At 43.2% G+C, this 16,316-nt stretch overlaps 1 protein-coding gene across 1 annotated transcript in view; it reads right to left on the reverse strand.

The window, feature by feature from the left end:
• The window catches only part of ANKRD52 (ankyrin repeat domain 52), a gene marked incomplete in the record, with an annotated part of 2,835,210 nt that overhangs the window by 673,500 nt on the left and 2,145,394 nt on the right, over window positions 1-16,316 (reverse strand). The window contains 1 exon segment of the mRNA XM_044083713.1: window positions 10,176-10,263. Coding sequence (XP_043939648.1) covers window positions 10,176-10,263 — 88 coding nt within the window.

Below are 16,316 nucleotides of genomic sequence, written 5' to 3' on the forward strand. Positions count from 1 at the left end.
GACCAGTTCTTAGAAGGCCAATGCCAACTAAATCTTGGAGGTTGTACTTGTAATAAATCTTTAACAGTTTGCATAGATTTAGCTTTTTCTTCCATCTTTTTAAGAACTTCTTCTGCCTTATTGCCAAACAGGCAGCCCTGGTTTAAGGGAGCATCCAGTAATTTAGCTTTAACATGATCTGGCAAGGATTGCTCCTTAAGCTAAGCATGCCTTCAAAGTACAGACCCAGTGATAGCAGCCCTGCAAGATGCCTCTAGAGAATCAAAACCACATTGCAAAGTATGTTTTCAACTTGTTCAGCAGAATGCATTAAATCCTGTAAATCCTTATTTTCAGTACAATCAGGAATCAATATAATTTTCTGTTTAAGCAATCCAATAATATGCTGCTGATACTTTAACATATGAAACTGACAGTTTAAGGCCCTAATGGTCAAAGGTGCAGAAGTGTATACCTTCTTACCCCGTCTATCCAGCTAACTGGAGTCCCTATCAGAGGGAGTAGGATTTTTGGCTGTAGTAGCTTTGATGTCCTTGGGACCCTGTGAAATGGTCTCAGGATCCGCAGTAGGATTTTTGAAAAGGAACTTGAGAATCAGGAGCCCTGTAATATCTAACAAGTTTTCTGGGAGCAGGAGGTAGAGAGTCAGGGGCCAAACTAGATTCTGAAAAGGCATCATCAACGTCTAGTACAGGAGGGATAGATAAAAGCTTGTGCTGGGGCAGGAATAAGAAATCCCTAAGCCTCTTTTTAGAATCAGAGAAATCCTGACTTTCCCAACGAAAATGCTCCCTAAGAGTATGTAAGGTTTCACCAAAAGAGAAATCCTTGGGGGGGGGGGGGGGCAGAGGGAATAGAGTCCTCAGCATCAGAATCCTCATAGGTAGATAAAGGTAAATCTTGGTCATCAGAGGAAACAGAAATTTCAGAATCCTGTTCAGAAGTATCATAAGCAAATTCTGTTCTAGGTCTCTTAGAGGGGGAAGGTTGGCTTCCCCAGATTAAAGTAATAAGTTCTTCAGCCATTCTTATAATTTGTTTTTTAGGCATAGAGGCCTGACCATGCGTTCTGGTCGTCAGTTTTCTAGGCATGGTTCGAGTTTTAGGCCTTGAAGAAGATGATGGCGGTTTAATATGCAAGTCAGTAGGCCTAAATACACCCTCAGAAGACGGTGCCTGCACAGCGGCTCTGGACCCATCCAAGGTAGAGACATCCGCGGGTTCCACAATTGAAGCATCTTAAGGCATACCGGACTCCGAATGGGTCCCAGTAGAGGCCTGCGAATCTGAAGTAGTGGGCATCAGGGGCTGCGAAAGCACCTCACCGAGTAACGGCGAACTGTCAACTGGCTTAGAAGCGTCGTCTGCAGCTTTGGACCTAGGCGGCCTGTCTCTGTCCATCTTTGCGATTTTTCGGAATGTCGGTAATCGGATGGCTTACCGAAGACATCTGGATAATTGAACCGAGCACCAAAATATTTAGAAGCAAAAATATACAGACGACAGATAGTTCGTGGTTTAAATAAGGCACACAACCGACAGCGAGGTACGTCGTGGTCACGGCCTAGGCAAGGAATATAGTACGAATGAAAATATTTATGAGGTATTTGCTTTCCACAAGAAATGCAATTATTTACTTTTACTGACATTGGTTTCAAGAAAAAGTTTCCCCAATGTGGTACTTAGTTTTTAGTTGAAGACTTCGGTTCTGAAACTTGAAAACAAAAATTTCAGGAGTCGGCCGACCGGCACTTGCGAACTGCTTCTGCTTTGGGCACCACACGGTAAGAAAGACTGATGTAATGGCGTCGGCTGCATGTTTTATACCCCTGATGACCTGACGTCATGGAAGAAGAGACAGCAACCGATGCAGGACCCAAGACTTTGTTAATCAGGCCAACTGAGGGCTACTGCAAGCAGATAACCCAAATGTGATGACTGCAACAGTGAAACATGAACATCTGGCCTAAAGAGGGCTGAGTAAAGAGGGACAATGACATCCCTAGATCTAGACACAACCCTCTTGTTTACAAGCTGTGCAATACAGAATGACTTTCTTACAAGTCACTTTCCACATAAGTTCCCAAATCCCGAACTGGGTCAAATCTTAGGGCTATACTGAATTTATTACGCTTACACCCAGACTTATGACAATTAAAATGTTATAATACTACAGAACAGTATCAAAACATAAAAAAATAAAAAAACATAAGTTTTAAAAACATACTATGGGCCACAGACATTTAAAACCAAAAAAAGCATCACAATAATTATAAAAGGCCTTGTGAAATCAAAAGATCTTTAGAGGCCTCTCAAATAGCTCCAAACATAACCAGCACGGTAGTGAACTGTACAAACGAGCATAAAAAACAACATAATTTAACTTGGAGAGCTCCAAACAAAATTTTGATACCCATTACCAGTCCACCACTGAATCAGCAAAGAAATACAGATGGTGAGAAGTGTTTCAATAATCTTTTATGGAAGCAGGAATCATCCCATGCAAGTCACAATACATTAACACAGTATGAGGCTGCCAATACTGAGAAGAGAATCAAGCTGTTGCTAGAACAATTCTCACTCTCTGGTAGGAGTGAAACAAGTCCAGTGCCACACATCTTACAGATGCTTGATAAGAGTTCTGCAGTCAGTTAGGAGATATGCAGCTTGCTGACACAACAGTAAGTCTTTCATGGACTAACTTCAAAGTACAGTTAAACATCTTGCAAAAAAAAAAAAAATGTAAACACCATACAACATTTTATCTAAATGCCAATTCTACATAAGGACATAATGTAACGATGTAAGGCATACATTTGTCAGTTTAACACAATAGTTAATAATGGCTTCTTGTGCTCATGGAGTAAACTACATACCGGTTACTGTGTGCATGTACATGCAGCATGTCAATCCTCACTGTACAAACAATGCAATGTCACAAAGCCAATCCATTTTTTAAGCAGGTCTAATGATATTGAGGTGTGCTGGACACCTATCCCACTGGCCTAAACTCAGTCCTAACAGCACATCTGTAACTGCTCTATTTTGACCCTACAACAGATGGGTCCTCCAACCATCCAAATCAAAGGGAGATTTAAAACTGGGTGCAACAGGAAGTGGGTGCAACTCTCAATAGTGAGATAAATGGTGTCTGTGTGTGTGTGTGTGTGTGTGTGTGTGTGGGGGTGTAGGGGGCTGGTATTTCTACTTCTGCAGACTGTTTTCTGTGATGCTCACCTGTGTTGTATGTAGTACAGTAAACTGTAAATGGCATGGCATGCTCCTGCACATGCCAACTTTAAGGTAACTGTGATCCCTAATGTCTATGGAAATTACTTATTAACAACTCCCTTGGTCTCTTAGTAAGGGTCTTTAAACAGTACCTTCAATTCCCAACCCCTCCCATAGCAATCAAGATAATGTTTCCACCTGCTCTATTCTTCACCCAAATGACCTCAGAGAACTTGGGATATGTCAGGCTGTCACCAGTGAAGGAAAAAGCTCTCTCCCTGTAGCAGTGGGCAGATTCTATATCAGTGATGCCAGAAAAAATGTAATACTCTAAAGATGCATTCAACAACCCAGCAAACTCCAATACTAAATTTGAGAAAAGTTGAATGAATAGGACAGCATCTGTAGCCAACAAAACAATGTAGGAGAAGTTACTGGATAAACAAGATGAAATCCCATTCACAAGTCTCTCTGCATGTCTGCTTGTATGTTGCACAGTTTGCTTCAGCTTTATGTAATAAAACAGGAAGTTATGTACTCACCATAACGTTCGATGTATGTAGTCCATCTCGCCTACATTCTTACCTGTGGGTTTGGAGCCGAATATCGGCTCCGACTCGGCCAACTTTTCTAGCTCGAAGTCTTCTATTGACTGGGCTAAACCGGTATCCCATGCTGCACTGCTCCATATCCCCAGATTTAGTTTGCTGCGAGTACTCAGTCATACCCCATGCATACACAACCTCCAGTTAAAAAAGGAATAAGCCAAAGGTGAAGAGAACTCTGTAAATAGAAACCTAACCTCCAGATCCTCCAGGAAGGGGGAAGGTGGGAGGGAAAGTAAGAATGTGAGGCGAGATGGACTACATACATCAAACATTATGGTGAGTACATAACTTCCTGATGTTATGTAGTCCAATCTCTCCTACATTCTTACCCGTGGGACAGTGTCCCTAGTACCTACATCCTGGGTGGCTCATAGGAAAATACTCCTGAGTACTGTGGAACCAAAGGACGACCTGCCCCTAGATACCACATCCAATTTTTAATGAGAAACAAATGTGTGAGGAGAAGCCCAAGTAGCTACAGCACATATATCATCCATCGACAATCTGTCTTGATAGGCTGTAGATGTAGAGAGAGCCCGAGTAGAGTGAGTCTTGACTGGAAATGGCAGGTCTTTTCCTCCTGCGGAGTAGGCGAAAGAGATGCAACTGGATATCCATCTGGATAGGGTGATTTTGGAGACAGGGGACCCAATTTTATTGTATGAAAAGGAGACAAATAGTTGATCAGACTTCCAGATATCTTTTGTTCGGTGCAGATAAAAAAGTAACTGTCTGTGTACATCCAACTGATGAAATTTAAATTCTGCCTTGTTTGAAAAATGGGGAAAGAATACAGGCAACTCAATAGATCGATTAAGATTAGATACGGAAGCCACTTTAGGAAGGAAAGAAGGGTTTGGTCTAAGAGAAACCCTGTCCTTATGGAAGATAAAATGTGGAGGTTTGATAGAAAGGACTTGAATTTCTGAAACTCGCCTGGCTGAAGTGATTGCTATTAAAAAGGCTGCTTTCCAGGTCAAGAATTTCAAATCGCAGGTAGCTGCAGGCTTGAAAGGCGGTGAAGTAAGGGCTTGTAGAACAAAATTGAGATCCCAGGGCATGACAGGTTCGGAGACCGGAGGACGGAGTAATAGAGTACCTTTCAGGAAGGCCTTACAGAGTCTGTGAGCCATGAGACTAGGTTCATTAGCAACATGAAAATTAGAGATCGCTGCCAATTGAACTTTTATGGTAGCTGACGCAGAACCCTGATGGAAAAGCATAGACAAAAACTCCAAGACTGAAGCAATCGGGGCTGTGTAAGGATTAATTCCTTGGGTATGCGCCCAAACAGAAAACCTCTTCCATTTGCTAGAATAAATCTTCCTAGTAGAGGGCTTATGAGAGGAAGATAAAATGTGAACTACCTCCGGCGAAAAATGATGAAGCCTAACTAACAATGGAAGTGGAGTAGCCAGGCTGTCAACTGGAGGGTCATCAGAGAGGGGTGGAACTGTCCCATGTGTGTCAGTAAATCTGGTTGTGGGTCCAGAATCCAAGGAGTGTCCAAAATGTAGGGTTGGAGAAAGGGGAACCAGACTTGACGAGGCCAGTGTGGAGCAATCAGAATCATTTTGTTTCCCAAGGATTGTGCTTTCTGAATTACTTTTAACAGCTAGGGAAACGGAGGGAAAGCAGAAAGCAGACCGGAGGGCCAGTAGTGAACTAGAGCGTCCCTGGGTGACTCCCCCTGTGGAGGGATCAGCGTGAAGTAGCTGCTGCATTTGGCATTGAGGGGGCTGGCAAAAAGGTCGCAGCAAGGCTGCCCCATCTGCTGAAGATTCGTTCTGCAACTAAACGATTCAGGGACTACTCGTAAGGCATCAGAATAGCTCTAATTAGCCTGTCCGCTATCACACTGGACTTCCCCGGAATGTGCGTTGCCACTAGAAACCGTTGGGAAGATACTGCCCACTGCCACACTCGCATGGCCTCTCTGCACAGGGGGTAAGATCTGGTTCCCCCCTGCTTGTTAGATACCACACTACTGACATGTTGTCCGAGTGTATTGCAATTGTGCCTAGAGGCAGAAAGCTCTGAAGTGCCTGCAATGCATGTAGCATCGCTCTCATCTGTAGGACGTTGATATGTAGATGTATCTCGTGATCTTGCCACGTGCCTTGGACTGTCCTGCCAAGATAATGCCCCCCCCCCCATCTGGAAGGCGTCCGTGGTCACTGTGGCAACCGGGATGGGTGGAACAAAGGGTTTTCCCCTGTCCAAATTGTTAGTGCAAAGCTACCAACTGAGATCCTGTTTGCATCTGTCCGTGAGAAAAATGGGGTGAGAAAGTGGAAATTTCTGGAGAGACCATTGAACAAAGAGGAGCCACTGGAGAAGTCTCATGTGCAATCTCGCTAGAGGGACCAACATAATTGTTGCTGCCATGGTCCCGAGGAGTTGAAGAACCCATCTTGCCTTCGCTTTCTTCAAGGGCATCAGGGTATATATCTGTTGCTTTAAGACTCTGATCCTTTCCTGTGGTAAAAATGCTCGCATTCGAATGGTGTCTAATTCTGCGCCTATAAAGGTGACACGCTGTGAGGGCAACAAGGCAGATTTTTCCCAGTTTAGTGTTATGCCCAACTGTTGACATAGAGAGATGGTAGCGTCCCTGGTTTGGATTAGTAGATGCCTGGTGGGGGCGGTAAGGAGCCAGTCGTCCAGATACAGAAACACTTGGAATCCTTGACGTCTCAAGTGAGCAGTCACCACCGCCATACACTTGGTGAACACCCTGGGGGCTGTGATGAGACCAAAGGGTAGGGCTCGAAACTGGAAATGACTGGCTCCCAGTCGGAAGCGTAGGTAACTCCTGGATGCCCTGTCCATTTTGACATGGTAGTAAGCATCCTTGAGGTCGATGGAGCACATCCATACCTCCTTCTCCCAACAATGGGAGAATCGATTGTAGTGTGACCATACGAACTTGGACTTCTGTACGTAGTTGTTCAGTCAGCTGAGATCTAATATGGGTCTCAGGTCCCCTGTTCTTTTCGGCACCAAAAAGAATCTTGAGCAAGTCCCTAATCCAACTTTCTCTGAGGGGACATGCTGGATGGCTCCTTTTTCTAGCAGCTTTGAAACCTCTGAGGCTGCTTGATCCCTTTGACTGGGTGGAATGTCCGGGATTTTTCTGACTGAAGGGGGAGGTCTGATGTAAACGGAATGACATAACCTCTGGAAATTATTCGTAATACCCATCGGTCCTGGGTGATGCTTTTCCATGCTTCCGGATACAATGAAATTCGACCCCCGACTGGCTCCGGATAAGCACAGCCGGGCACAACCTCAGGAATGAGAGTAGGGAGAGCCGCGAAAGGAACTGTGGTCTCCTGAATTGCGGGGGGCCCCCCTCTGCCTCTAGGGCGGCGTCTCCCTGAATAACCTTCCCCTCCCTCTGCCTCTGGAGGGGGACTCACCTTGTGCGGCAGGAAAAAAACTCTGATTTTTTGAACCACATCTTCCCACCCCGCTGGGCCTTGGGGTAAGGCCTAGAGGGAAGGGAAAAATGGACCCCTACGGCAGACAGGGTCTTTCCCTCTTGTTCGCACCTGGGTGAGGGTGTCTTTCACTTTGGTTCCGAACAAAGAAGAACCATCAAAGGGGGCATCAGTGAAAGAAGATTTAAAGGCCTCCACGAAATGATAAAGGCGCAGCCAGGCTTGCCTTCTAAGGGCGACTCCTGAGCTTGCTGCCCTGCTTGCTCCATCGGCTGCATATGAGATGAGCTACATGGAGGAGTTGACGATGGAATTGAGGATAGACACCTGGGCATTAACCGTCTGGGCCACCGCCTCAGGGACATTACCCGCAAAAGCATATCCTAACTCCTTGAGGAGATCTCTCTGGAGCAGAGTGAAATGAGACAGATAGTTCAGCGACCGTAAGGTAAAGGTTGCTGATGACAGGGTACGCTTCCCGTACCGGTCCATGGTCCTAGATGCCATGTTAGGAGGATGGACGGAGGAAGAAGTCTCTGCTACTTCCGAGTGGCCGCCCCCACCACCATGGCATCCACAGGGACCCCTTTAGACAGAAACTCCTTACCCAGGGGAGCAGAAAGAAACTTGTTGGGACGCCTGGGTACGGGCTCCACAGAATCAGGGTTCTCCCACACCCTCCGACAAATTAGATCTAGGAGCTCGTCGAAGGGTGGGGACACCCAGGAGGCGGAGGGCTGAGCGCCAAAGGCCTTAAGGAAGACCGACTCCTCCTCGGAGGGGGCTTTGGACGGCCAGTCACCTCTTTGTTTCAATATCTCCAGAATGCCGGAGAAGGAATCATCATCAGAGGATGACTTGGGGGACCCCTCCAATTCCTTGAGGTCAGTATCAGGGGTGAGAGACTCATCCTGGGAGTCTGTGCTTCCTCTTGCACGTCTTCTTTCTAGGGGGCTCCTCAGGCACGAACTCTGAAGGGCCCTCAGAAACTTGGGGACCACTCGTGGGGGTATCCCTAGGCCTTAGTGCTCCGCTGTCTACAGATAGGTGGTGATCAGAGGCTCTCACTGGAGTGGTGGGGGACAGAATGACCGACCAGCATGATGTAGCTGACGATCTGCCAGTGCAGTCCGCATGGCTTCAAAGGCAGACCCCCCCCCCCCCAAGTCAGAGGACCGGCCAGCCTCTGAGACCAAGACAGGAGTCGGGGTCCCTCGAGCCAAGGCACCGAGTGGAAGACTCTGAACCGAAACATGTCCCGAGATGTCCCCTTCGGGCCCGACTGAAATATCACGAGTCCCGAACCCCGTGGTCGTAGCCGACGCTGGTACCGATAGGCCCGGAGGGGCCATCGGAGCCGACCCAAGAACATCACACGGCACAGAACACTCTGGCTCCGAAGACAGAGATGCACTCGAAGGAGGAATGATCGAAGAAGGGGTCGGGACGGGCTCCGTAGCCAACTGGGCCAGAGCCAAAAACAATTTTGCCAAAACCGGTGACTGGAGGAGCCTGTGGACCACCCTATCAACATCCACATTAGAAAGGGTCCTGGAGGATTTGGAGGACAGGGAGGAAAGATAGAGATCCCCTCTCAGGTGAACCTGGTCTAAGACTGGGCGATCGGCTCCGAAGAGGTTCCAAAATAATTGGAGCCGATGCTGGTTCCATCGACACAGACACTTCCTGCGGCCCCGAGGACAGTGGAGCCGAGGAGGTCGAAGCAAGTTTTGTGACTTTCTCCGCTGGCTCCGAGGAAACTGAACGAGCCGGAGATCTCTTTTTTTATTTAGACTTAGCACTGGGAGAAGAATCCATGGCCTCTTCGAAAGAGGGTTTCAAGAGTCCCTTTAAAATAAGCTTATTCTTTCTTTCCTGGAGTACTCCGGGACTGAAAGCATGGCAGAAGCTGCAGGACTCCTGCAGATGAATGGCTCCCAGGCAATAAACACAAATTGAATGCCCATCAGTGATGGGCATCTTGTAACTGCACTTAGAGCACTTCTTAAAAACCAAAGGTTTGTGCTCTTTGGAATCCTTGGACATTTTTCCAACAAGCAATCACAAAAAAACCCAACACAGCACAAGTCACTTGTCTGACAAGAAAGGACACAGGCATGCAATACCACAAAAAGCGGGAACAAGTTAGTAAGCTGCACACAACCTTCAGAAGCGACACACACAAACAAAAAAGGCCAAAAACCTTTAACTAAAATGGTTTCTGACCAAGAATCACCAGGGGAAACAGACTCTAAAACCTCTAACTTAAACGGTTTTAGCACGAACAACACAGGACAAGAGGACTAGGTCCTCTAACTAAAACGGGCCTAGCCCGAGGAACAGCAAGCTGGATACCACAAACCACAAACACACTACCTAAGACAAAAATAACATTAAATAGACACTAGCTATGAAAATAGCTTTATGTTTATAAGAAATTTTCTCCAAAAGGAAGAAAAAAGGGTACTTAGCCACAGCCAAGAGCGAGACCACGTCTGAGCTACACGAACGGCAAATGAGATCTGGGGATATGGAGCAGTGCAGCATGGGATACATGCTTAGCCCAGCCAATAGAAGACTTCGAGCTTGAAAAGTTGGCAGAGTCGGAGCTGATATTCGGCTCCGAACCCACGGGTAAGAATGTAGGCGAGATTTGACTACATAACATCAGATGTTTCTAAAACTGGACAAATCTGACAGTTTGAAAATGTTGCTGCAATCAGTGAGTGAAGCTACTCCACCCTGGACTTTGTTGAGAGAAACAAGTCATTAAAAACAATCCCCCTTTTTTTGCAGTTAGTAAAATACCTCTTATCAACAGCACTCAATATGGACTACCTTATGGTTTGGTCAGCAAAAATGCACATTCATAAGTCAGTTAAATCATACTTACTGTCCCTTTATGTCCATGACATCAGTTATGTCAATGCCCTCTCCGCTGTCAATTAGAAGATGCAGGCATTCAGTATGGCCATAGGCAGCTATGAGGGATAGAAATGATGCAACAAAATAAAAAAAAAAATGTAATGCCTAACCACAAAATTTCTTCATGCATTTGTTAATGGAATAAGCCAAGTATGTACAAGTGCATGCATTCTGAAGTGAACAGAGTGAAATGTCTGGTTAAGTGACATGGCCGCAATTGGAGACAGAAGGTAATAAACCCAAGACTGCAAGATGAAGCCCGTGGCCATAATCTCCCATGTTAAACTGTCAAAAAAGAACAAATACATAAAATATTCATGCTAAATCTTTCGCAATTTCAACAATGCACATTTTCTTTGCTTCTATCAATGCTTATGCAAGTACCACCACTGCACAAGATCTGCAATGTTTATACTGCAAACCACAACGTTGGAAACACAGAAACCAGACACATGAAAAGGTGTTTTTTTTGTTGACATAAGATAACTATTACATAAAATGGTCCTTGTCACTGACAACTCTGGACATGGACTGCTGGAAAAAAGCTGCCCTTTTCAGTTTACGTCTCTGGGTTATCACACTGTTTGAAAAATCAACATTCACAGTCAATTCATATTTCAAATACTTGCTGGAAGTTAATGTCTGCATAGTTCCTCTACACTGTTTTAGCAGCTAAGGACATGCACCAACATACATATTATAGTGAGTTACTAGCATCACACGTCATTGACGCAAACAGGAAAAAAAAGACCAAGTTCAAGAGTAAGAGCTTGGACGTTACCTGATGCTTTACTAGGATATTAGAAGATGGTCAATAACTTTTGTGAAATGTACTGTCTGATGTAGCTATTTATTACTGTAACTATTTGTTTTTTTAAACTACCTTGTCAGTGACAGCATGGGTGGGCAAACTGATGATCAATGCAATCTGTGGTTAATGCTAAACTTTATTCAGTAGGTAATCCAAACACATCTGAATGTCAATAAAAGCTCTGCTCTGTACTAGAAAGTTGAGCAGCCAAGAATGTCAAACATTACCATTTAAACCTCCTAATATGGCGATGCTGGGTAATGACATTTTAAAGGTGTTGAATTTCTTTTAAATAAATTTATTAAATCAACACAAACTGACATTACTACTTTGCTTTTCTATTAATGCATAACAGTTTCCACTACTACTGTAATTCAGTATGCATGATTTCTTTTTAACAAATTTCATTCAGTCGTCTATTGCATAAATTGTTTAATTTCTGCCTTACCTTAAACCTAATTCCTCATTCTGAGAATAACTTAGCTGGTACAGTTCCCACACACTCCATTTACTCCTATGAACTTTGCTCTTTCTCTCTTTTGAAGATCCACCTCAAGTTCGTTTACGACATTCAAAACTTTCATTACCACTGGCATAGATAAAAGATTTCCATTTTCTTGTAACTGCTTGTTTTGGAGAGCAAGAGCATTAAATTGCGATTTAAGGGAAATTCAGGACCCTATATCAACTCAAAAGAATAATTTCCTTAGTTGCTAGTATTTGCTTTGCCAACACTTCTGTTAAAGTTAACCCATAGTGACGTTTTTCTGAAAATTCCAGCTTGCTGCATTTCCAAAATTGTGTTCCCAATTTCCTGTCTCTTCCCAATCACATTTTCAACATTTGCTATATACCCGAGGAAAATCCTTTGAAGCCTACTTGGGATATACAAATACGAATGCAAACACTTCCAAGCAAAAATCCCTAAACCTTCTGCTTTTTGTTGAATACTTGGAACCCCTGCAGATTTCTTACCACACTGTTCCTTCGCCTCCCAATTCCTTTTCCCAATCTTTTCTGACCTCTTCTGATTAATTCCAAAAGCTACTATGAAGTATTCGGTATGCCCTACTAATTATCTCTTTTTTAACCGCATCTTCTGTTCTAGAAAACTAAAGTCTACCAGAGTTGCCTTTTCATTTAGCATTCCCTTGTCCACTTTTTTGCCTATATACTATTATTAATCCCTGACACAGAAGGCAGTCTCTAACCTGCAGTCCAAATTCCTGATTAGTCTTACACCCCTCTAGTACCCTTCTTTCTAGGATTATTTGCTCCTAATATGTTGGTCTTTTTGTTAATTACCTCCAATAAATTCTGTCACAATCCTGTCCATCTTTTATAATCCCTACATGAAGACATCTCAGCTGGTACTATCTTATTTTCTCAATTCCTATGTTACTTTAGTTTTAGAGTACTTTCTATTACTTCCTGAATGCAATGCATCATAAAAGAATATATGATTTCCAATTTTCCTTCAGGACTTGCATCTAAAATTCTAGTCTCCCCCACCTACCAAGTTTCATCATCGTTTTCCAGTCTGATTTATAACCTTTAGCTTGAGTTATGCATAAGAGCCATAACTGCATAGCTTTAATGTATTCCTTCAAATGAGATAAACCTAAACCACTTTGTTCTATGGGGAGAATCATCTTATCCCGTTTAACACTTGCCTTCTTTCCTTCCCAAATAAATTCCTTCAGCTAATCTACAACTTATCATCTGCTTGATAAAAAATAAAAATACAAGGACAGTGCAGTAGTGCAGCGGTAGCGTTGTCACCTCACAGCAAGAGATTCCTTGGCTCGATTCTCAGCTGGGGTGCCTTCTGTGTGGAGTCTGAATGTCCTCGCTGCGTTCGTGTGGGTTTCCTCTCACATTTCAAAGACTTGCATCTGGAGCATTTCTCCCCGGGCCTCCGCTGAAAACTGGCTTAGTTCCAAGCTGGACTTTCCCGGTAAACAAATAAAGTTCCTGGTTAAATAAAAATACAAAGGGACTAAAAACATTTTCAAGGCTTGTATCTTACTATCCATACATATAATCAAGATCTTCCAATTTCTTAATTAAGTTCATACTTTAAGTACTAGGCAATCAGTTCGCAGACCATTAAAGGCCTAGTCAATAAAATCCATATTCAAAAGTTTTCTCCACCCACAAGGAGAGCAAGACAACAAGGGTGCGAGTCTACTTGACATGTAGAATAAGTTTGTTCCAGAGGTGGGTCATATGCTGGGATATGAAAACATCATGCCAACATGCTTCAATTACCTGGTTATGACAGTTTTGTTCCTTTAACTGGGTATTTGAGGTACCATTTGTTCAAAAAGCTAGACACAAAGCTCCACATAGGAGTCTGTAAGAGACTTGGCACATAGGGCTTCTAACAAAGACTTATAAGGTCAACAATCCTTTTAGTTATGAATTTGTGAGATTCTCAAGTTGAGATATGTTTCAGCATATGCAAGTCAAAAGAAACATTATTTTCAATAATAGGGCTGTTGAAATATGTAAAAGATAAAGTACAGTTGTGTAAGTTGAATTTATTACAAGTGAAAGTTATGCACTTACCATGATAATACATTCATGTTGTCTGATTTTCATCTGATTCAACACAAGGGATACCGGATCCAACTGGGCACCAAATTAGATTTCACGGTTCCAGGGCTCTGATTCCTCCCCTACCCATAATTCCCTGTACTGTACTCTAACACCTCAGATTCCGTTTGCTTTACAGAAAAATGTGAATACCTACCAATGGAAATGGACTGGTTTAAATAGATTAACATAATATCATAGCAATGGTCACAGATAGGGTTATACAGGAATGGTCACCCAATCATCTTGAAGCTAGCCATACAAATAAGGGGAGTAGAGTGATGGGAGGTTGAATTGGATGAAACAACATGGCTCTATCACTATGGTAAGTACATAACTTTCATATCCAATGTTGTCTATTTTCAGCAGATTCAACATATGGGACAGATTCCCAAGCTGTCTTACAGGGTGGTATTGAGGAAGGACATTCCCAAGAATGATGGAGTCAAAGGTAGAGCGAGATCTGGAATGTACATCCAGTTTATAATGAGATACAAAGATATGTACACAGTAGACCAGGTTGCTGCTGCACAGAACTCCAAAAACACCACTCCACGAACCAACTCACCAAAGAAAGAAAAAAACACTGAACTGAAGAAACGGTCACCATCCACTTTTACTGTGTTCCTAGCACTCTGGCATCAAGCCTTCCAGGGAATAATCATACACAAGAATGGTGTATCTTATATACATTTCACTACATTCATTATTCAATTCAATTATAATCAGGGAGTCAAGAAAATTAAAATCTAAAGTGCATCCTGAGCAGTAAAGTGCTTCAGAAACATTCAAAGTGCATCAAAACATATAAAGTGCAACCCCTTACATTCCTATAGCATTTAACATTATAATTTAAGAAGTTAATACAAAAGTACTTATGCATCTCTAGATTAACAAATACTAAAACATTTTGCCCTACAATGGTTGAAAAAATTACTCAGCGAGTCAAGAAAATGTAAATCTAAAGTGCATCCTAAGCAATTAAAGTGCTTCAGAAACATTTAAAGTGCATCAAAAACTTTTAAAATGCAACCCCTTACATTCTTATTGCATTAAACTTAATAGTTTAAGAAGTTCATGCCAATGCACCTATAGATTAACAAATGCTTAAATATTTAAATATTTTACCCAATACATATAAATCATTTATCCTATATGGCTATGCATTTATAAAATAATGCATACTGAAACATTTCATCCTATACATGTAAAGCTAACTCCATATTAAGCCCATGGGGGCCCAAAGTTCCAAAATTAATAAAATATCTACTTTCCAGCCTTAACAAAATGCGCCCATATTCCATGCCTTGTACTGCATAAGGTTTGTTTAAAACAGAAAAAAAACAAACTGCTAGTGTTACCATTGTGAACAGAGTGGAAATGCTGGGCCACAGTATTAAGCATAAAATGCCTCACATCCCCCAAATGCTCCTTAATTCTTCTTTTCACCATTTTTCTGGTGTGGCCTATATACCACTTTACAGGTAGACAATCACATCCAATGGCATAAACAGACCCACTGGTACTGCAATTGTAAGATCCCAGGGCAATGAACTTCTTTCCATTAATCAAAGTACCTGAAATGTTCTTGACATTGTCACACACCTTATACCTTCCACATCTAAAGGTGCCTACTGTGTTAGAACCAGTTTCCATCTTACTTACCCTACTGTTCAACAATTCCTTCAGGTTATGAAATCTACTATGAGAAAAAACCCTGCCCTTGAAAATGTTGCCCACTTCCTCATCCTGCTGTATAATAAGCCAAAAAGTACAGTTTTGTACCTACCATAAATGTAGATGTTCGAGTGCTCATACAGCTGCAGTCATAACAGATGGGTTATCCTGCCGTCAGGCGGGTCCTCGGTCGGCCGAATTCCAAAGTCTAGGTCTGGCGTCGGTTGCAGTCGCCTCTTCCCTGACATCAGTGCGGCACGGGTATAAAAGAACCAGCCGACGCCATCTTCTTCAGTTTTTCTTGCCCCAGATGTCAGGTGCCCCCAGAAGGAAGGCAAAACAAACTTATGTAGTCATGCAATATAGAATAATCAAAAAACACTAGTTTGCAAGCAAATACACCATAAAAGAATATCCCAAATTAGTTGTATGAGAAGGTGTTTTATCATAAGGCCTGTCCTAAGAGGGGATGGAGGGAGGGAAACCTGGACTGCAGCTGTATGAGCACTCGAACATCTACATTTATGGTAGGTACAAAACTGTACTATGTTCATCGTGCATAGCCACTCTAAAGCTCGAGAGTTGGTTCCACCGGCTCGAGGCCCCCCTTATATCCCACAATGCTAGGCGTGAATTACCTCAGATCTCGTTTGTGAGCTAGGCCCAGCTAATAATACAACCAGGAAAAAACTGGAAAAGAGTCCACCTCTATAAACAAAGGGAAGGAGAAAGGGTGACCTAAGCCTGATCTAGGAAAATATGCACAGCAGAGCATATACCTATCACAAAGAGGTGGTAGAGAGAGAGCTCACAATCAAACTCCTCTAGGTCTGTCCAGGCCAGGGGGAAGGAGGGTGAGATGCAAGAAAGAAGGCGAGAAGAAGACAACTAACATGGAACGTCATGGTAAGAACATAACTTCTATATGTTAAGTTGTCTATCTCGCCTTCATTCTTGCTGGATGGGACCGCGTCCCTAGCACCTTGTCCCGGGTGGCCTAACGGAACAGACTTTTGAGAACAG

This window comes from Protopterus annectens, chromosome 9.part0, assembly GCF_019279795.1.
Source record: "Protopterus annectens isolate FY-2018-M chromosome 9.part0, PAN1.0, whole genome shotgun sequence".
Classification (NCBI taxonomy): Eukaryota; Metazoa; Chordata; order Ceratodontiformes; family Protopteridae; genus Protopterus; species Protopterus annectens.